The sequence below is a fragment of the Nesoenas mayeri genome (assembly GCF_963082525.1).
Source record: "Nesoenas mayeri genome assembly, chromosome: 11".
NCBI lineage: Eukaryota > Metazoa > Chordata > Aves > Columbiformes > Columbidae > Nesoenas > Nesoenas mayeri.
This window is the reverse complement of record NC_137563.1, coordinates 17,646,729-17,668,866: the sequence shown is the minus strand read 5'-3', so window position 1 is coordinate 17,668,866 and position 22,138 is coordinate 17,646,729. Positions and strand designations below refer to the sequence as shown.

Genomic DNA, 22,138 nt, shown 5'->3' with positions numbered 1-22,138 from the left:
AGGGCTCAGGCACAGGGACACGAGGCCACCTGGGGTCCCAGACCCTCCCAGAGCACTGCCGGCTACCTCCTCCTGGCTCTCCTCCTCCCTGGGAGCTGGCATCCCGCAGATGCAGGGGGACCCTGGGGACAGGGGGGCTGCCGGTCCAGCCCACCTGGGAGCCCAAATCTCCAGGTGGCTTTGGGCAGGGGATGGAGGCACTGCATAGGCAAGGGGGAGCTGGCAAAATGCCCGAGCATCCTGAGGGAGTGCTGACTTTGGGTGCCCATTTGGGCCACCCAACAGTGGCCATGGTGCTGGAGGGGACGTGACAGAACTAGTCCCCACTGAGCCATCGGTGGCTCCTCCATGGGGGTGTTTGCCACAGCTCTCCACGGACAAGGGAGGATGAGGAGCGGCTTGTGCTGAGTCAAGCTGGGGATGAAGCTACCCAAATCCCCCAGGGCTAGACAGGCTGAGACACTGGAGCAGAGGCTCGGAAAAAACTCTGTGGCCAATGCCAGGAGAATTTAAGGAGTTCCACCCACTTGGAAAAAAACCCGCCTCGCTCTTTCTCTGCGTGCTTGCTGCGTGTTTCATAAAGCAGATTGCACCGAGCCCCGGGGGGGTTGCACAACAGGTAGATTGCCCTCAGTGGGGGGGGACGGCAGGCGCTCACCTGGGCAGCGTGAAACCGGAGAGGAGAGCGGAGAACCGGAGCCAGCGCGGTTTTCCACTGTATACTCCTCCAGAAGTAAACAGAATAAAGTGCCTTTTCCGAGGTGCATCATGGTTTTCGTAAGCCACCTCCCTCATGTCGCCGCTCCTTGCCAGGCCTCCGTCAAGGCCAGCGAGCTGCCGAGTGACATTTGGAGGTAGTGGACCAAATTCTGGGCTCTTGCTCAAATTTTCCTCAGCCTGTACTCCTAAAAGCTTAAATAGAAGTTATCTGAGGAAGAGCAGAGGAAAAACTGAGCGCTGAGCTCAGGATGAGACCCAACAATAACACCCTGCACTGCTACAGCTGGGAAGCTCATCACAGGGCACGTCCCGCTCTCTCAACACCGATGGGAAGCTGCAACGAGTCCCCAGGGGGATATTTTACAGTTGTAATCCCCACACCCAGGGTAAAACCCATCCCACGATCCACACCAAACCAGCACCCTGGGGTGACCCCACTCCAGGGCTCTGGCAGAGCTGGGATATTTGCTTGCACCATGCCAGCGGTTTTCCTGGCTGCTTTTATGGTGCCAAATATCTGCTGAGTGGTAAATCATACCTGCCCCGCTGGAGCTGGTGGGTGCTGGCACGTCCCACCAAGCAACCAGAGCCACTGGGGTGCAAGCAAGCAGCCCCGTCCCCCCGTCCCGCATGTGCCCCAGTCCCTGCTTCCCCATCCCATTCAAGCACGTTTATTATTCTCTTTGCTAAGTGCACACCCCCCAGCACGGGATGGGGTTTTGTGGAGAAGCTGGTGGCACCCACCGAGGGCCGACCTGGAAGCATCCAACATGTTTTCCTTTCAAATGATTTTCGCCTCGTGCCCAGGGATTAAATAGAAGGAACGTGGCCTATTTTGTGAGGAGCATTGAAAGCAAGGCAGGTTATTTTTAAGGCTTGCGGTTGTATTCCTGCTGCTGGGAAACATCCACTTCCCGAAGTCAGGGGAGGACAGGCAGTAACCTGGAAAACGCCGGCGCAGATCGCGGCTCTGCAGGGCCAAGCTCTGCTGGAGGAGTTTAAACCCCGAACAAAGCCAATGGCTCCTCTGGGGCTGTTGGGGGTTTGCAGCAGGATGGCAGGGGCCGGATCCAGCCCAGCCTGGTGCTGCCCATCTCCAGCCACCCTCCTGCGGAAGGGCTGTGGGTCTGGGGGAGCAGAGTTAAACCACAGCCTAAACAAGCCCTTTGGCTTCCCTGTGCCGGGAGCTGGTGCAGCATTGCTGCCTTGCCTGGAGCCCCACGGGCTTTGCACCCAGCCAGGACATGGCAGTAAAGCTGCCTGCTCACACAGAGGTGTAGACCCTCCCTCATCACCCCAATTTGGGCCAGAACCATTCGGATCTGAGGAGTTTTGGGGGTGACAGGACCTGGGCTGCACCCCTCCATGCCGAGCTGGTTACAAAGCTTGCAAAGGTTCAGGGAAGGTGCTTACAGCTGCTCTGCCAGATGTGCTGTTCCTCTCCCCCACTCAGGCCAGATGTGCACAGCTGTGCCCATGAACTCACATGCCCCGCTCCTGGGGAGCAGCTGCCAGGTCTCCCCCCAACACCTCCCCACCTCCTCCTGCACCTCCAGCTGCTGGTGTTTCCCCGAGTGTCTCACACCTACATCCATCCTCCACCTCCTACCCTCATGTCACTAAGGGAAAATGTGGAGTGGCAGAAAGCAGGGCAGGAGTCAGAAGACACCAAGATATGAAGACAAAAGACAGTGAGGGAGCCACAGTGACTCACAGAGGTGTGACAGGATGGAGACAAGAGACCACACATGTCACCACCTCCTAAATGGTAGGAAAAGGCACCTCAAAAGCAAGGACATCACCAAGTAGAGCCACCCAGAAGGTGTGAGGAGGACTTGATATCTGGTGTCCCTTGTCCACTGTGCCACTTCCAGACACCTCGAGTTGACCACTTGGATAAAAACTTCTCAGTGACTGCTTACCTGGTTACCAGTGCAGTGACATGGGGGCTCACAAGTGGCAAAAATATCTGTGAGTTTCACTTCTATTTTGTTCTTAATTAGAAGTCACTCTTTCCTTCTCTAAGCGCCAGAAGCAGGCAGTTTCTCCTCCCCTGCTGGGAAGCCCCTGCAGCTGGATACCAGGGCAGGATCCATGGGAAGTCCCTGCAGCCCTGCTGGAATTTCAGCCTGGTGCTGGGATTAATGCCCCAATTTGAGCTCAGATCAGCAGAGACAAAGGCATCAGCACCATGGCACAGGTGAGGGAGAAGGCAGCTTCGCTGGTCCAAAACCTCTCCTGGGTTAAAACCAAGACCGGCATCATGTTACCAGCCCTCAGCAGGATCTGGGGACACCAGAGCTGGCAGGTGGGGATGGACGCACAGCAGGAGGAGAGTCTGGCACAGGTCTGGTGACATGGGCCAGTTTCCAGGCACCTATTCAAATGCAAATAAATAATAGGCCAAACAGGTTTCTTTCAGCATCCACCCAGGGCAGATAGGATCAGTTGACTTTGAAACCTTTCCCAGAAGCCTCAGCCATGCAAATGCAGGGGTTCAACAAACCAGAGGCTTTGTCCCCAGCCAGGCTTCAGGCCAGCACGTCCAAGCCCTGCACACAGGACGAGGATCCACACAAGCATCGTGGCCCCAGTCTCCAAACTCCTCCACTGCTGCGGACTACCACAACAGGAGGTCCTTGTCATCACAGGCTGCAGGACCTTGTGACAATGTTGTCCACATTGCTCCTGGAGACAGAGGCACAGCAAGTGCATGAACTCCAAGTTCACACAGGCAGCTCTGCCCTTTTTTTGGGGAGGCCAAGCGTGGTGCCAGGGCTCCCACTTCATTGTCCCCATCTCAACCCTCCGTGGCAGCTCTCAGCAGCCCCAGCAGAGGCTCTGGGTGTTGCTGGGAGCCAAGAGAAACATGCTGTGGTCTCTGCAGGGGGCACAGGTTGTGCTCCTGGATGGCAGGTGATGAGGAGAGGTCTCTAGGAGAGCCTGCCTGGGGAGGCAGGAGGACACCTCTCCCTCCCAAAACAGGTGAAGGACCTGACCAGGGGTGGCCAGGTCCACCTGGGAGCTGACCCACATGGGAAACTGAGCTAGAGCTCAGGCTGGCTGTCGTGGAAGGATTTTTTACATGGCTTTTATTTAGCAGTAATTTGAAATTTACTGAGGTAGATCATAAGTTTAATATAGGATTTCTAATGACTCATAATTGACAGCTGATTAATAAAGTGATTTAAAGCAATTAAATGGAATTGGTTATAATCAAAACAGTGACTTGATTACAGATTTGAAAACGGCAAGGGTCACACTGTACTCAAAGGGCTAAATCAGATCACACACACGTATACAGGCACACAGGTACATGGGTAAAACATACATACAAATGTGTAAGTCACACACACACACGTGCAGTAATCCATGGATATTTTAATATACATGGAGGTACACCTACAGCCAAAGTTTCCCTCCTGAGTTTAGAGAATTACTCTGTTTGTTGAGTCTCAAGAGATCTATATTTGCTCATGGCTTTGTGGAGTCTATTAATCATAAGATGACCCTGGAAGATGTCCCCCCTCCCTGCCTGCCCGATTCTGGCTGGCCATGCCCACAGCCTGCAGAACAGGCTCCACTGGCAGCAAGCTGCAGGCACGTCACCCTGGTGGAACCTCACAGCAAGCCCATGCAGGGACAGTGCTGTCCCCAGGAGCCAGGCATCGCCCCCACTGCCTTGCCCACCTGAGATGGAGCACAGGAATTTAATCTGAAGGGCCAGAGAGGCCCTGGCAGGCAGAGGAAAGGGTGAAGAGCTGAGGAATTGGACACCAGATAGCATCCACAGGCAACTGCTGTGGCTCTCCAGCCAGGCTGCTGATTTAAATCCGAGCCAGATTGAGCCTGGCCTCGCCTTCCACACCCAGCAACTCCGAGTCAGACAGACAATGACAGAGGGACAACCACATCCCGGAGCCCCGGCTCTCCACCCCTCCTGCAAAAACAACACGCCCAGAGACGCAGCTCCCCGGCCGCACAGAACCTACCTCCCCGGCTCAGCGCCTCCGGGGACCGGAGGGAGGTTATCCATGAGGGGAACGGGAAGGGCTGGCAAACCCTGGCTCAGTCCCCCGGCACAGGGGCTGCCATCTCCTCAGAACTGCCCTGGGCTGGGAGCAGGAGGTGGCATTTATAGCCACAGCCAGGGAACCAGGTGCTGCAGGAGCCCGCTCGGGGTCACGCTTCGGAAATATTTGAGAAGTGCAGTGATTAAAAGATCGGAGCTGGCAGTCTGAGCTCTCTCGCTCTGCCCTGGCTTTGCTGCTGCTCCATGCTGGTGCCCTCCCATGTGCATCTGTCTGGTCTTGCTCCTCCAGGCAAGCACACGCTCATCTGCCTCCCCGTGCAGCACGGCTGGGGCTGGATGGGACCATTTCAGGCAACAAAATCCCATTCAGCTCCATGTTCTGCATGTGGAGCCCCGGAGCTGCTGCCAGGCCTGACCAGCAGCCGTGATTCTGCCCTCTGTTTCAGCCGTGATTCTGCTCCGTTTCAGCCGCGACTCTGCTCCACAATTCAGCCGTGACTCTGCTCCACAATTCAGCCGTGACTCTCCAGCGCTTGCTAAGAGGCAGGTCTGATCCTGCCTGGCTGCCCTGCTGGGACCTGCACCCCGCGCTCCCCTTTGCTGTGGGGAGGAGCCAAGTTGGGGTGCTGGGCTGCTTCAGTATCTGATCCCGGATTATGGAGCACTCAGGGCTGGTGAGGTATCCGTGTGGCTGATGAGCCTCTGATCAGCAGCTCCACTTGTCCCTAAAGCACCCTGCACATTCTCATCCTTCATCCTCCAGCTGCTCCCCACAGCTGCTTCTGCACCCCAGAGCGGGTCCTCCCACCCCAGAGCACCCACCCTGAGCCAACCTGGAGGGGATGCATGGCAGGGTGACAGAGGATTGGTGGCTGTGGAGGTGGCTCATCCCACTGAGCTGAGCCTTGCTGCTCCAGGGGGTACATGCGGATGGGCTGGATCTGGGTTGTCCCCACTGCCTGCTGGCCCAGCCCGCACACAAACCCTGGTGTCCCAGGGGTCAGACCAAGGATGCCGGATTTTCTTTCCATGGTGGGGAAAGGCCCAAAGGGAGGGAGGAAGACAAGAGGTCCTGGAAGCCACTGGCCAGAGCAGAGGCAGAGACAGGCCCTCCCCAGGGATGATGCACCAGTTGCTGCTGCCACCTCCCCACCGGCTGTCATTCATGGTGATGCTGTGGCCTTGGCTTTCCCACACAAGAGCAACCTTGGGAAGCAGCAGCAGCCCGAGGAAGTGGACCTGCCCCATGTTCCCAGCATTTCCTCTCAGCCCTGCGCACCCCGGGGGTTTTTTCTTGCCACCACCCTGAGCAGGAGCAGGGAACAGCCTGTGTCCTGGTTAAGGGCAGCAACCGAAACCGCTGGGGAATGGGGAGCACTGCCTGCACCCCCAGAACACCTCCATGCTGCCGCCCCACACCCCAGGGTGCCCACCCAGCAGCTGCTGGGCTTGGAGCAGCAGTGCAGCTGTTTCCATCCTCCGAACTGCAGCAGGATGCTGTCAGTTATGCGATAGGCAGCAGGAGGATGCTTGAGCCCCCTACCCAGCCAAGGCAGACCCCAAAACATCTGCCTGTGGGCAAGGAGGGCCCCAGCCATTTGCTGCCAGGCAGCAGAGGGCAGCGGCAGGAATGTCTATGGGAAGCAGGTTCTCCCAGCTGATAAGTTTGCTGTGCTGAGACAACACTGGGGGTGTGGTCCAGATGTGGGTGTATGGTGGGGCAGGGAGATCTTTGTGGGTGCTGAAGGACTGCAGAGAGCACAGGTTCACCCTTGGGGAAACTGAGGCACAGCCTTCAGAGGGGCTGCACTCAGCCTGCAGGGATCCTGTCCTGTCCCCATCCCTGTGCCAGGATGCTGGAGCAGAGGATGAGCTCCCAGGGTGCTGGGACGTGTCCCTGCCCTGGTAGCACACCTTATGAGCAGAGGCGGCTCTCTGCAGCATTCGGTCTTCACGGAGGGTGTGACCAGCCTGGGTTTGGGACCCAAATCTCTAAGTGTTTATCAGGGTATCTCTGAAGAGGATTAATGCCTTCACCGGGGCTGCACGCACCCTCCTGACACCGCTATCGGCTCTCCCACCCTCCCCGGCCCTTGTCCCCCGCCCCATGTCCAAACTCTCCAAAATCCACTGGTGCCCACAGGTTTCTGGAAAACCCCAGGGACTCATGAAGGGGGATCCCAGGCAGGGCATCCCCGCAGCGAGCCGGGGCCGGGGGAGCCGGGATGGCACAGCTGGGTGCCGGCACGGCTCCGGAGGCTGCTCGCAGTGCTGGAGGCTGGCTGCCCGCCCGGGGACAGCAGTGGCAGGCTCAGACCCAGCGCCATTGTGCTGCTGGGGACCGGGGGGAAGGGACACACAGCCCAAGGGACTGGGCCACGACGGATGGGGCTGCCCGGGTGGTGGGATGCAGGAGGAGACGCGTCCTGCCTGGCTGGAGGCTGTGTGGCGGCTCTGGCTGTATTTCGGCGTGCTCGTCCCCATGGGCTGGGGCCGGGGGGGCTCTAGGAGAACGAAGTGCAGCCCATCGCATTCCCAGCACCGCTGTTATTTTAACAATACCCCGCTGGCCCACATGCCGGGGCTAATTTTAACCCTGGAGTCGGGCCAAGCCGGCCCTAACTTTCCTTGCTGTGATTTATCCCAGCCATTTCCCTTCGAAAACACGGCCCCCGTGCCAGCCCCGCTGTCTCCCCAGGCGGCAGCACGCTGCCCAGGGTCCTGCCCTGCCGAGCGGGGCAACGGGGGGCAGGATGTGCCCCTCGGTGCGTTGTCTGGAGAGCAGGAGGGCAGCTGGTGTGGGTCCCCTCCCGGTGCTCAGCCCCCGCCCACCACAGCACGGGATTTTCGGAAGCTGGCTGGAAGCCGGGGGATGCTCAGAGGCAGAGCCTTCCCCAGCAGTCTGGAGCGGCTCTGTTTTCCACAGACATCTCTGGGAACGAGGTGGGTTTTTTTCTACCAACAATTTTATTGAAAAGGCTGTGGGGCTTTTTCTTTTTTTCCTTTTTTTTCTCCCTTTTCCCAGTCAACAGCCATCCTCAAGAAAGAGATTTCCCTTCACCTCTGTGCATCTATTTAAAAACTGGTAAAAATGCTGCAGAAAGTTTGCGAAAAATGGAAAATATTGAAAATATCTCGTGACAAAAAAAAAAAAATCATTCTCTTCCAAATAAAGATCTTTTTCTTCTCTTTTTCCCATCAGAAAAACTTTTAGTGTGCAAAATGTCGACCGCTTTTGATTTCTTCTCCCAGCGGGCTGGGATGTACCCACCTCTCTGTTCCGGGAGGATGGGTGTTCAAAAAGCTAAAAATCACCGGGCAGATAGTGGCACCGGTACGTTCACGTCTGTCTCTCCTGTGAGCCTCCCTGAGTCCCCACCAGACCCGCAGCAGGGTGGGAGGTCCCCGGGAACAGAGGTGGCACGGCCAGCCCGCGGGCGAGCCCTTCCCCGCAGGACCACAGCCTGCCCACCCGGGAAGCGGGGAGAAAGCCCGAAGGTATTTGGTCACTAGCATCATGAGTTCCCGTTCATTCTCAGCCCGTCACAAGCAGAGTAGGTCTGTGAGGCTGCAGATAGAGAAGTGCATGATTTCGGCAGGGCACAAAGCAGAGGAGTTAGAGGTTGTCGTACATGCGCAATGTCTTCTCCAGCTGCTGGCTGACACGCTGGTAGAAGATGATCTGCTGCTTCAAGTAGGACTGCATCATCCTCTTAAAGTCAGCCACGCGCCGCTCGTGGAAGTGGTTCATCTCGGCTTGCAGGGCAAAGCCCACCACACGGCAGCGCTTGCGGATCCCGTCTGCCTCCTCCTGGTCCATCCTGCCCTCGTCACTCATCCGCTGGCTCTCCTTCACCTTCGCAAAGGCGCCTGCCAAGGCAGGGGGAGGGTGAGAGGCTGACAGACCAGTGTGTCCCTCTGTCCCCTCCCCTGGCACAGGCACCTCCAACCAGCGCCAGTGGCTCCCATCGCCGAGACACCAGCCTGGCCCCTCCAGCCAGAGGTGCAGTCCCCCACGTTAATAAGGGAGGCACCTGCATGTTCCGGGGCTGTCACCTCCCCAGGCCCATCAATCCCCATCCTTCTCATCCAGACAAAGAGCAGGAGCCTTTTCCCTCTAGACTCTGACCACCCCAACTCCTTTTCCGCCCCACCCCTGGGCAATCAGCCTCAGATTTAGCAGGAGCTTTGGGGATCCGGGCTGCTGGAGGGGTGTGACTCAAGGTTTGGGGTGCCAAGCTAACACAGGGCACCGTGTGCTGCCATAGCCAAGGGCCCCAGCCAAACTTGTTTGATGTCACCCCATGGATGGGGGTCAGGAGCAGCCCTGTGAGCCCCCAGCCCAGAGGTGGTGAGTTGGGGTGCGGGAAGGGTTGCGATGCCAGCTGGAGCTTGGCTGGGAAAGCATCTCCCTCTCTCAGAGGCAGCTGATGCTCTGACACCAGTTTTTTCCCTTCTCCTTCCATTTATTTTTACAGCTTGGTTTCGAAAGAATCCTGCCTGGCTCCAGCCCCGCATTCCTCCCCCTCTCATTAGCACAGAGCCTGTTTGCCTGAAAACAGGACCCGGTCCGCAGCTTCCCGGGCTCTTTTCCCTTCTCCCTGCCCCTTGCCGGGAGCGTGGGTCCCGGGGTGACGGTTCTCCTGCTGCGCCAACCCCGCTCCCAGCGGAGAGGAGGAGGAGGAGGAAGCAAAGGTTGGAGGCCAAATCCTGCCTTCCGCTCTGCCCCCGCGGCCTCGCTGCCGGACGGGATCCAGCCCCTCTTCACCCGCTGCCGTAAACAACGCAGGGAGGGAACGCCGAGGAAGCAGCCAGGGCCAGATCGCATCCTCCTCTTCCTCCTTCGCCTTCCCAGCCCCCTCCGGGGATGCAGTGCCATGCACAGACATCCCAAATGCTCCGACATGGATAGCCCTCGTTTCACCCCAGGAAAAACTCCCTATCGCCCAAAATCTGGGGATGCCAGCATGGGTGTCTCCTCCACACTGCGGGCAGTGAGGCCAGGAGTGCGAGGACTTTGGCCCTGCTCCCACACCCAGCTCCTCAGCTGTGTCACACTCCACTGTGGGGTGCCAAGGGACACGGAGCCCTGCCTGCCCGCTGCCCGCCCAGCAAGGGCAGAGCAGTTGCTTCTCACCCCTTCTCCTCCTTTCTGATCCCCCAAAATACCCAGGAGACCTGCAAGCACAAGGGGACAAAGGGGACACGAGGAGCCCCAATGTCCTGGGGCTGCTAAACCCCTCTTGGGGTTCAGCAGTTTGGCCCTGGTTGTGCCCAGAAGGTCCAGCGTGTCCACCCGGAGCCAGCGCTTTGGGAGTCCAAGGCATCACTTGAGACAAAACCTGATCCTGGACCCAACAGCCCCAGCAGCTTCTCCCAGGCTGGGGTGACCAGGGAGCAGTGCCAGCAGGTCCCCAACCTCATCGCCATCACTGCACAGCACTGCATCTCCTCACTGCATCCCCATCCTGCTCCCCATGCTGCTCCCACTCGTGTGGAGCCATCACGCAGGAGAGGTCATCACCAGGGGAGAAGAAGCCACCCTTACCTTTCTGGAGGTGGATGATGTCTGGGAAGTTGGAGAGGAGCCCTTGGTACAAAGAGAGAGTGTCCAGCATGAGGAATAGATCGTTGTTGGGCTGCTCGGCAAACATCTCCCCCACAGTCTCGTATGTCTTGCCCGTGTGGGAGATGGCGTTGTTGAGGGCATCTGAGCTGTAGGGGGGATCCATGTAGAAGGAGTGGCTGATGGCTTGGAAAGCATTGCCCAATTTCTGGAATTCCTTTCGGAAGCCCCCCACATGCTTGCGCACCAGCTCCGAGGCCACGTTGGTCAGCTGCAGGACGCTGTCTTCCATCTTCTTGCTAAAGGCCTTGAAAGTGTCCACGCGGTCCTCCACGTCCTGCAGGTCCTGGTGCTCCGTGGGGATCTGAATGGTGAGGAGGAAGCTGGCGCCCACCATCTCGTCCTTCTCTGCCCGGCGTTTGCCCAGTTTCCACTGCTTCTCGTCACGGCAGCAGAGGAAGTGCTGGAAGCCCTCGTACTGGGAGAGGACGGGGTGGCTGGTCATATGGTCCATCCAGAGGATCAGCCGCCGCTTGCGCTTCTCAATGAAGTCCTCCTCGAAGCGCCCGGTGGCCTGCTTCTCAGGCAGATGGGGCACCGAGATGACCGTGAACTTGTGCAGGAGGCGGTTGTAGAGCCAGTCAAAGTGCTTGTACCGCCGATAGACAGGCGAGTTGATGTTGCTGGGGGTCAGCTTGTAGGAGATGTAGCTTTTAATGCCCTTGAACTTGGTTTGCTTGGTCGGGTCCTCCACAGAGCAGATGAAGGGGTGGGGATTTGCCCTCCATTGAGGACCTTTGGAGCCCATCTCGATGCAGTACACCTCAGCGATCTTGGACATCAGGGGCACGTCGCCCAGGATGAAGGCTTCTACCCCTGAACGGACAAAGCAGGAGAAGCGGTTGAGGTTCCTCCCGACCACACTGCCCCTCTTGGAGGAGCTCATGCTGTCCTGCCTCTCCAGCGCCGGCTTGGGCCGGTAACCAGTGTGCTGGTGGTGGCCATACGCCGTCGGGTACTGCAGGTTGGGCGATGGGTGCCCGTTGGTGCCCGGCGCGCTCCGGGGCTCCTCCACCACCGTGCAAGCATCGTCCCAGTCATCCCAATCATCATCATCATCATCCTCAAAACTGCCCTGGTAGGATATGCTGGGGTTGGGGGTGGCTGTGTAGAAGGAGTCGTGCCTGGGGGAGCCGGCCGGGCTGCTGGAGCAGTCTGTATAGCTGGAGCCCGACCGGGAGCGGAGGATCTCGACGTAGGAAGCAGGGAAGAGGCCGGTCTCCCCGCGGCTGTTTTGGCCCTGTAACCACCCGTCCAGGGAGTTCTCGCTGAATATGACGAGCTCCTCGTTCTCCTGGATGCTGATCTCCTCTTTGTTTTCACTCTGGAAGTTGTAAAGCGCTCTGGCTTTCAACGCCATGGTCCTGGGCGGGGGGACCACGATGTAACACAGTCCTCGCAGCCAAAGTAACCCCCCGGTGATACTGAAACTTGCTCGGCACGGGGGCTGCCCCGCACTGTGGGAAAAGGCTTGGCTGGTTTCTCAGGGAAATAAAAAAAAGATGGAGAAGAAATTCCCTACGAGGTGACGCTGAGGTCTGTATGTCCAAGCAACCCCCCCAGTCCCAGCACTCTGGTTAAAAACAACATTCCCCAGTCAAGCGAGCTGCATTTCCCTCAGTCCTCAGGGATGGAAACTCCAGCCGGCCCAAGAGCTGGGCTCGGCCATGTCCACGCAGGTCTTATCTTGCTGGGACGCGGATCCCGTGGTTTCACTTTCCGGGAGAAAAAGATCCGGCTGCCAGTGAGGAAATAAATCCAAAGTGACTCTTCGCGGGGTTCCTATGGATAAAACACCCCGATTTCCTCCCACCAGCAGCTGCTAATCCGTGGGTGCCGGTAAAGCGCCGAGAACCGACCCCAAACTAGCCCAACCTCCCGGTGATCCCGGCCCGGGGATTTTGCAATTCCTTTCCAGGCCGATTTTCCCGGGATTTGCTGGTTTTGTTGTTGTTGTTGGGTTTTTTTGTTTTGTTTTTGGTTTTATCTCCTGAAGTCCGCGAATCTCACGCAGGACGGAGAGGAAGGGCCCCGCAGGCAGCACCGGGCCGGTACCGGGGGCAGCCCCCGCCGCAGCGGAGCGGGGAGCGGGCGGCAGAGGGAGGGGGAACCGGGGCACCGAGCGCAGCCGCGGCCCGGCCGCGCCTCCCGTCCCCCCGCGGACCCGGCGGGCCGCCCTCACCGCATGGCCGGGCAAGGGTCGGGGGCGCCGCTCTCTCAACTGCCGCCCGGGCTTGGAGCCCCGGGGCCGCCCTCGGTACCGCCCGGTTCCGGTGTCGGCGCCCGCAGCCGCTGCGCGATGTCGGTGCTGCTGCCCGGTGGCGGGGCTGGTGCCGGTGCCGGTGCCGATGCCGGGGCCGGTGGCGGCGCTGGTGGCGGTGCCGATGCTGGTGGCGGTGCCGATGCTGATGTCGGGGCCGGTGTCGGGGCTGCCGCCAGCCCCCCGTGACGCACGGCACCGCCGAGCTGCCCGGCTCGCAGCTCGGGAGCCGCGGGGAGCGGCGCGGCAGGTCGCACGCTGCCCTCTGCAGGCAGCCGGCCTGGGGACACCGATCCCGCCCACGGCCACGGACCGGCCCACGGGGGACAGGGCTCCCGGCACCGGCTGCTGCCGCGTCCCTCACCGGGAATCCTCCGGGGCATCCCTGCCCGGGGTGTCCTCTACATCCCTGCACGGCGTGTCTCCCTCCATCCCTGCCTGCACTGTCCCTTCCATCCCTGCCCGAGGTGTCCCCCGCGTCTCTGCCCGGAATGTCCCCCACGCCCGTGCCTCGAGTGTCGCTTCCCGGTCCCCACCCGACTGCCGACGGGAGGGGAAACTGAGTCACGGCGGGGAGGGGGGCACTGCTTCTGGCCCGTAGGGGCACGGAGCCTCCTCGCCGCCAGGGGGCGCTGCGTGGCGCCCGCGGCACCACCTCTCCCAGCCGGGCGGAAGTACGTCATGACGCGGCGGGCGTGGGGCGCGCGTTGCCATGGAGGAGCTGAGCGCGGCGCTGGCGGCTGGCGTGGCCTTGGCAGCGCCCAACAGCCCCGCGGCCCCGCACCCCCGTCTGGCCGCATACAAGCCCCGCGGCGGCCCGGGCCAGGCTGAGCGCCGCCAGCGACTCCTCCGCCTCCAGAGAGAGTGAGCTCGGCTGGGGCTGGGCAGCGGGAGGCCGGAGCGGGGCGGGGCGGGTGGGCCTGTGCTGGGCCTGCCGGGCGGCGCGGGGCCCGGGGTGTGGGGAGCGGGGCTGGTCTGCCCTGCCTGCCTGCCGCACAGGGCGAGCCGGGCTCCTTCCTCTCCCCAGGAGGCGGCTGGACTACGTGAACCATGCCAGGAGGCTGGCAGAGGACGACTGGGCTGGGCTGGAGAGTGAGGGCGAGGACAAGGAGGGGGAAGATGCGGAGGAAGAAGAGATGGACGTGGACACTGGCAAGAAGCTGCCCAAGCGCTACGCCAATCAGGTGGGGGGCTGCTTGTCTGCCTGGGTGGGGAGTGAGTGTGAACGCGGGGTGGTGGATGTGGAGTGCAGAGCAGGCATTGGGATGGCAGCGCTGGGGCTGACCTGTCCTGCGTGGCTTGGTGCTCAAGAAGGAATTGCGCCTCAGTTCTGCCTCCCAGACACGGTGCTTACCAATGGAGGATGGGTGGAGATGGGTTGCCTGTGTGCTTTGGGAAATTTCAACTCAGCTGGTAGAGTTTGTATCCTGTTGTGCAGCACTTGATTTCCATTTCTGCCCATGTCTGGGACACTGGGAAGGAAGGGAAACCTCGGCTGGTGGGTTTTATTAGCCTTGGCTGCCATATTGGTCCTAAAAGACATAGAACATTTCAGGTGATTATAGCCAGGCAATCTCTGAAGAGGTCAACTTGTTTCTAAGCTCTGCCATGTATTTATAAACAAATAAAGTGCTGGAGTGGGGACCAAGGTATGGGGATGTTCAAGCGAGGGCTATGAGCCCCATGCCGTGGTGTGACGCTTAGTCAGCAGCTGGGAAGCAATAGAAGGACCTGGGGGAGAGTCTGTTATGCAAGTTTGTTGAGGAGAAGGAGGGAGCCCCTTTGGTGCTGCAATGCAGGTTGCCTTTGCAGTATGCAGTGCAGCTCTAGAAGCCAAGTCAAAACCTTCTTGCTGTCAATTTTCCATAACTTTGGGACCATTGCTGCTAACTGCTTTTTTTTTTTCCCCTGTCTGTCTGTCTCTGTAGCTGATGCTGTCTGAATGGCTGGTTGATGTCCCCCTGGATCTGGAACAGGAATGGGTTGTAGTGGTGTGTCCCGTCGGGAAAAGGGCGCTAGTTGTGGCATCCAGGGTAAGCAGCAGCAGTGGTGATGTCTCACCAGCTGGTAAAGGACCTGTACATGTTTCCCAACCAACACAAGACTGGTCTGTGTGTCTTGCTTGACTTCTTTTTCCTCTCCTGTTTCTTCACAGGGCTCAACAGCAGCTTACACCAAGAGTGGATTCTGTGTCAATAGGTTTCCTTCCCTGCTGCCAGGCGGGAACCGGCACAATTCAACGAGCGAGAAAGGTGACAGTCTGAGGAGGTATTTGGGATAGAGAGAAGGGAATAGGCTGCTGCTCCCCGTGTATGCGCCAGCAGACTCAGTGCTGCCCCTGCAGCTCACACGAGCCCCACGGCTGTGCTGGGGGTGGTTTCAGGCCTATTTGCATGTCTCTGGGGGTAACTAGACGTGGACAATCTCAGATACCTTTATATTAGATAAAAACGTATTTTAATTAGCTGCCTGCTTAACTGACACTCTTAAGCCTCAACATCCTCTGTCATCTGACAGCTGTGTGCAGTGTGGTCTTTCTTAATACCTCTTGCAGTTGCTTTCCTGCCCTGAGGAGGCGTTACTGTTTGATAAATGCCACTTTCTGAAACAGGCCCTTGCTTGCTGTGCTTCTGGATGGTACCTTTGTAGCCTTGTTGGACTACTCAGGCTAAAGGCTTTTTGTGGTCGCACCCCCTGTTAGTGGAACAGGGTCCCTCTGCACCTCGCAGCTTTACAACAGGGCAGGCTTAAGGCGGGAGAGATTTCACCTGGCTGTTGCCCATTGGGTTGGGCAGTTTCTGGAGTGTGTCTGGAGCTCGCTGTGTTTGTGTGTGCAGTGTACTGCATCTTGGACTGCATCTACAATGAGGCAGCGCAGACGTACTATATCCTCGATGTGATGTGCTGGAGGGGACACCCCGTTTATGACTGTCAGGTACTGAATCTGCCCCTCCGTGCTGCCCTACCCTCCCTTTTCTGCCCTGATCTGCGAGCTGCTGTGCAGCCAACACTGGGCTTAAGCTCCCATGCAGTAGCCCCCGTGCAGCTTGTGGGCTGCTGGCTGCTGGAATAATGGGGTACATCTTTTAGGGTACATGGGAAAATGGCAGAGTTTGGGGTGTTGGCTGGTTCCGCAGGTGAAGCAGAGTTGGTAAATCTCCTGGGTGAGGGCAGAGGAATGGAGATGCTCGGCGGGTGCCGATCGATGATGCGTGGTGGGTAGTCGCTAAGTCTCTGCCTCCTTTCACAGACTGACTTCAGATTCTTCTGGCTCTTCTCAAAGATCCAAGAGGAGGAAGGGCTGGGAGAGAAAAGCAGGATTAATCCAGTAAGTTCTTTTGTACTGGGAGGAGAAGGAGGGTGGAGGGTAAAGCTCTTCTGTTCAGCAGGCTTCAGCACTTTCTTTCACAAGCGGAAGCTTTCTTCTTTTTTTCTCCCCCCTCACAGATCAGGCTTCAAAGTGTACTTCTGATGAAACGGGATGCTATGTTCAGGGTGTAAATAGAACCACTGAGTATTGTAAATGAGTGTGGGTTTGTGTTGTTTTTTTTTTTCCTCAGCCAAAGTGCTGAGGGAGATCGGGTTGCAGTGTATCAGCTAACTTCCATGCTGTTTTTAGCTTTCCCTTGAAACGGAATGGAAAACTAGTGTGGTTTCTACAAGGGGGAGCATTGGTCGACAGTGGGACTACAATGGGATTTATTCTTGCGGAGTCTTGTGGGCTCGCAAGGCAAGGGGAAAGGCTTGGAAAGCTTTAGCCTTCCCTCCTGCTTAAACTAATGATTCAAATTGTGGGGATGGATGCTGGATTGCCACCTGGAGTCCCTGCTGAGCAAGGTTAAAAACTCTTCCTTTGAAGACTTAGACATGGAGGTCAGACCTAAAACACACAGCAGCTTGGAAAGTGATTTTTGGGGATGAACATAAGAGATTTGGCATCCTGACTTATAGGGCAGGTTTTGCAAAGTGGGACCTGATGGCTGCATGCCCCCCGTGTGTGCTCAGACACAGCGAAGCAGAGCAACTCCTGTGGGTTGAGCAGGTTGATCATGAATATGGATGACCGCTCCTCTGCCAGCAGCAAGAGTGTCTGTATTTGAAGAACATCCTGCTCTGACTCCAACAAGAATATCCAGAAGACAACTACCTAATGAAGGGGGGTCGTTTCAGCTTCCATTTCCTGGGTGGAAAGATTTGCTTGGCTGAGCCAGCAGCCTGGAGCAGACGACTGTCTGCTTTGCATCCTGCACAGAGGTCATCACTTTCTATTTTGGTTAAAAGAGCATCTCAGGGTCAGCTCTCCTGAAAACTCCTCCCTGCAGTCTTAGATGCTTGGAAAAAATGGTATCAGCCTGTGGGAGTTGTGCACTGTGTCTCTGCCATCCGCATCTCTGATTTTTGCGCTGATTTGTGGAGGTTTTCATGCAGGCATACCCAGTTACTCTAGTGGGCTCTGACTGACACTGCAGGACAACTTGATCCTGTCATTTTGTCTCTAGATCTGGGGTTTGCTTACAAATTGCTGTTCTGAATCGCATCAGAGATCTGTCCGTCCATAGTAATCACAGAGACCAGTCGCTATAGATAGAGTAAGAAACTGGGGGTGCCTGTCATGTTCTCTCTGACTTCATCAGCCAGTGGTTGTACCCAGCCCACGGAGTTAATGGCCACCAGGGCACTGCCTTTCAGGAGCTGGTTTAATCCTCTTTTGAGCTTGTTTGTGCAGGAAGGCCAGCAGTTTAATGATGTGGTCCCTGCTTGAGATCTCTCTGGTTACTTTATCTGACGCCTGTCCCTCACCCTTTCCCTCTCATGCTGGATCTTGCACTGGGGGAAACCCTTCTGTCTCAGCTGCCTCCACACCAGTGCTCGATTCGGTGACTTGTTCCACTTTAGGCCATACTGTTGTCTCTACTAATCCTTTCTTACTCTTTCAGTTCAAATTTGTGGGCCTGCAGAACTTCCCCTGCTCCTCAGACAGCCTGCGTGAGGTGCTGGCTATGGACTTCCCCTTTGAGGTGAGAACACGCAGGTGGTGCCTGGACTTCAGCCTTGGAGGGAGTGCTGGGAGAGAGACGGTGCTGGGAGAGAGACGGTGCTGGGAGAGGGGTGCAGCAGGTGTTAGCGATGTGTGCCTGGGGCGTGCAGCTGGGGACAGGTGGCTGTGAGGGGTTCAGATGAGTCTGTCCTCCTGCGACTGCTACTGGATCTTGTGGAGGGGCGAGTGTGAGTTTGGCTTTTTGCTTTGGTACAGAGCCAGCAGCTTCCTGCCTTTGGCTCCTGCTGCTCTCTCTCAGGTGGCCATTCCCCCAGCAAGAGTGGCTGAACAGGGCACCTGCGTTTTCTTCAGCAGCTCTAGAAGTCAGGGCCGTTGTGCTGTTCAGCCCTCTCTGCTGAGAAGGACAGGACCGGCAACTTGATGTGCTGCCCACTTCAGCTCCGTGTGGTTGTGAGCAGCAAGTCAGAGGCCTTTGTGAAATGGCTCAGGCTGCTTTCGGCTGCCCTGGCTGACTTGACACTGAAGCAGAAGAGGCTGGAGGAGGTGGTGGCATTCCAGCACAGCGTCAGTGACAAACATCTGGGAGCCAGAAGCTGCGGCAGTTCCTGCAGAGTGCCCAGTTTCAGCCCGAGGTCAGGAACAGCCTATATAGCAGTTGTTCGTCCCGCTAAGCCAAAAGCCACGTTGATTTGACTGTGCCTCTTGTGCTCTCCCGGCCCAAATTAGGGATTAATGTAAGAGCAGGTTTAAATTTAAGGGACGCTAATTTGGCTGTGAGGGCTGACTTTGCTTGTCAAAGCCAGGACAGTCATTAGAGCCGGAAAGTCCCAGCCTTTTGCTGGTCAGTGCCAGACCCCACTCTGGGGAATGTTAAGAAGACGTCCCAGGTTTCCTCCAGCTAACTTCCTCAATTACAAATGCTTTGTGAAACAGTGATTCCCGTCTTTGCTGCAGAAAGCTTCATTCCTTCCTGAGGCATCTGCTCCCATGAGAAAAGGCTGAGGAGTATTACCCTGCTGTGGTCAGAGCAGAATCATTTGAGCCTGCGAAGGAGACTGTTGTGAAGTGCCATGGGAGGGAGATGGAGTTTCTCAGTATCTCCCTCGTAATCCCGCTGTGATTTGCCCCCTGGTTTCTCTGATACATTGGGATGTGACCCCAACAAGTGAAACGTGGTGTCATTTGCCTCAAAGCAGCCGGTAACCCCACAGAAACTGTGGTGCCGCTTCCAGGAATGAAGGAAACAGTGGGTCTCTTTGATGTGCCGCAAGAGGGAGCCCAAGAAGTCCCCGTAAATAGCTTCCACCAACAGCACGTAATGAAAGAAACTTTGCAGAAGGCAAAATAGAGCTTCGCTGTAGGTAGTGCAGTATCACTGAGGTGTCCTCAGGCCTGGGCCCAGCATCTTGTGAGCCTCATGAGGATCTTGTGCGTGTGGTGGCAACAAGCATGGTCAGTGCTTTCAGATCTGGGTCTTCAGAGTCAATGTGTAAACTTAGAGTTAGGACCTGATCTGCTATATTCAGTGGAAGCTTTTTTTCCGCTGAAATCGGTGGACTTCGGATCCATTGGCTGGCACTGAATTTGAAATGTGTTTTGGAGTGGATCGTAAGAGCTACTACTGTCCTACTCGCAGATTCAAGTAAAACAATGTTCAGGTTTTCACAAAGGCAGGGGGAGCCAAAATCTCAGAGAAACTCCGGTGTGAAGGAATAAACATACTGTTAAGCACCTAAAATCTGAAAAGCGTGGCTGTGAAACATGAAGTCCTGCCAGGCCGGTTTCTCATCACGTTCGGTTGTTTAGGGACAGTGTCAGCCCTTACTCTGATGTGGCTGCTGTCAGCGTGATGACTCAGGGTGGGGACCCAGCCAATGAATTAAATAAACTGGAAGGAATATGGGAGTTGCAGTAACTTAAGAGAAATCAGGGGCAGGAAGAATATGACTTAACTCTCTACCAGGCTGAACTCCTTTGAATTCTCCAGCTTGGGGAAGATCTTTGGAACAATCTGGAAGGCAGAAGCCTTTCCAGGATCTGTTCTTTACCAAAACATTCCTGTGGGTGCTGGAGAATCCCCGTTGCTCATCAAGTGCTCTGCACCCACAGGAATGGGCTGGATGTGGTGCTGGGGTGCTAGAGAATCTGGCTCTTCCCAAGCCTTCCCGCAAGGCAGGGGAGGGAGAAGCTTTGTGCTTTACATATCCAGAGGGTTACACAAGCTCATCACAATGTTTACTGGTCTGGTTTTATGTTTTCCTAGCACAGGAATCTCCCTTTTTCTGGAATTATTTTGCAAGATCTTAACAGTGACTGAAAATTGTGGACAGAGGAGCACAAGCTCTCTCCTTTCTGCCGGAGGTTAGCATCTGTGGAGCAGAGACGGATGGATGCTGCTCTTTGCTCAGCTTGGCTCGCAGTCCAGCGTGGCCGCAGATATCACCTTGATCTGCTTGGTTCCTCCGTGCCTCGCCTCACTGCCAATATAGGTGCCGTTCTGATTTATATATTCTGGGGGCTGTAGGCTCAGGGAGGGGCCTGGGGGCAATTCAGCCTGAAGTGGGCTCTTTTTCTGATCTGCCTGCTCAGCCACTCTTACTTGTAGGCAAATGGCCATTTCGGAGCTTGCGAGGCTGAGCTAAGAGCAGCACCACCTCCAGCGTTAGGCTGGCAGCAGGATCTGACCTTCGGGAAGTGCAGGAAGAGGAGGTGAAAATCCCTTAGCATGGCAGGGAAGCAGGGAAAACATCAGCCAGCTGCAGTATTGCGGAGTGTGGAAATAGTAGCACAAGAGTTCAGGCCTCAACCTTCAAAGTCCTGAGTGCCCTTAACTGTCATTGATTGCTGGAGAAGTTCTCTCTTGGGAAACATGAAGAATTTATTTTGCATAAGCCAGCTGAAAGAGCTGTAGCAGCGTTACGAATCAGGGCTCCTTGGCGTCACGCGCTCTGACTAATTACTCTCCAAATGTATTATTTAAAATAACCTTAATCCAGTAAAGTGGCCTTTCTGTGTGCTGCCTTATTCAGAAACCTGATGACTTTTCTGCAGAACAAGATCATAGCAACCAGAGGAAAAGTGCTGGTCTGTGCCGACATCAGGCTGAAATCATTTGCCTTTGATAATTTAAAGGCATCCGGCAGTTGCTGGGCTTGTGCTGATCTTTCAGGTCAGGAGCTCTGCAGGTTTCTTCTTTCCCTTCCGCTATTTATTGCACTGCTTGAGGGGAAAAATGATCCAGCTGGTGGTTTTGGCTTGTAAATGGAGAGCGGTGCTGTCGTCTGGCACTGTCATCCACCTGCAAAAGCCTGCGGCTCTGGCCTTTCATTCACTCTCTCTCCTCTTTACAGGTCGATGGACTTCTCTTCTATCACAAGCAAACCCACTACACCCCCGGCAGCACCCCGCTGGTGGGCTGGCTCCGGCCCTACATGGTACCCGAAATCCTCGGGCTTGCCGTGCCTGCCACTGTGCTCACTGCAAAACCAGACTATGCTGGGCGTCAGCTCCAGCAGATCATTGAGAGCAAGAAAAGTAAAAAACTGGCAGCAGAAAAGGGTCAGCTGAGCAGCGTGGTGGCTGCAAGGAATGGACATTACGAGCTGGAACACTTGTCTACCCCTCAGCCAGCAAACTCTCTGGAGGGCCAGGATGAAGCAGTGAGCCAGATGGAGAATTAGGCTGGTGGGACAGACTGGTTGGGTAAGGAGAAAGCAAAAGGTTCCCCGCTGCTCACTGTCACTCGCGCTTCTGGAGAGGGGCAAAGGTAATGATAGGATGGTTTCATTTAAAGGGCACAAAAGTGGAATATGTTGTTCCAAGTGCAACTGGACTTTTTTTTTTGGTCGCCAGGGCTTTTGTGAGGCCCTAACAGGATCGTCTGGTTCTTTGCTGAGCCAGTCTCGCGTTGGGAAACAAAATTATCTGTCCCCACACTGCAGGGTTCCCGGTTCGCCTCCTGACCCTGCTTCTGTTAAAGCCTCTGGCAAAGCTCCAGCATAGGAACAGGGCTCAGGCCCCCGACGTGCAGCTGCTGCTCGGAACCCTGGCCCCTACGGCAGCTACGGCCCTGGAAATCAGGGCATTTCAGCCTTTGATCCAGCTGTTTGCTCAGGCCTTCTCAATGAAGAGTTTTGTGGTCAAGCTCCTTCTGGTAGCAAAAAGTTTGCAGCAGGCTGCTGTAAATCCAAAGGCTGAGCTTTCTACACCCACGTGTTACTGAGAAAAACTAAATTTCCTTGCATCGCAGCAGGCCGTGCCTCCGAGCACAGCTTTGTGCAGCGTGAGCCTGTGCTGGAGGCTTTTCTCAGTAGGGGGAGGAAGGAATGGTTTCGCTCTGAAAAACGCTAGCATTGATTGTGCCAAATAAAAGGTTTCTCAGAAAGACAAATTCTTGAGCGTCTTCCTGCTACCTAAGGGTGGATGCGTGCTGTGCCTCCCAAATAGGGATTGAAAAACTGGTTACAGCACTAACTGGAGCGGAGGAAATGCTTGTGCGGG

At 56.5% G+C, this 22,138-nt stretch overlaps 2 protein-coding genes across 2 annotated transcripts; one reads left to right on the top strand and one right to left on the bottom strand.

Annotated features, from left to right (window-relative positions):
- Positions 1 to 8,369: 8,369 nt before the first annotated feature.
- On the bottom strand, positions 8,370 to 11,739 carry SNX33 (sorting nexin 33; the record flags this gene model as incomplete). Its single annotated transcript, XM_080351147.1, has 2 exons — positions 8,370 to 8,623; positions 10,302 to 11,739. 2 exons carry the CDS (start codon positions 11,737 to 11,739, stop codon positions 8,370 to 8,372), a joined length of 1,692 nt encoding a protein of 563 aa, XP_080207273.1.
- A 1,569-nt stretch (positions 11,740 to 13,308) lies between these two features.
- Positions 13,309 to 21,995, top strand: SNUPN (snurportin 1). The gene is given in 9 exon segments (XM_080350984.1): positions 13,309 to 13,329; positions 13,331 to 13,503; positions 13,667 to 13,823; positions 14,568 to 14,672; positions 14,795 to 14,891; positions 15,477 to 15,574; positions 15,890 to 15,967; positions 17,577 to 17,657; positions 20,989 to 21,995. Coding segments are annotated over 9 exon segments (1,128 nt in total). The 5' UTR covers positions 13,309 to 13,320; the 3' UTR covers positions 21,319 to 21,995.
- Positions 21,996 to 22,138: the final 143 nt, after the last annotated feature.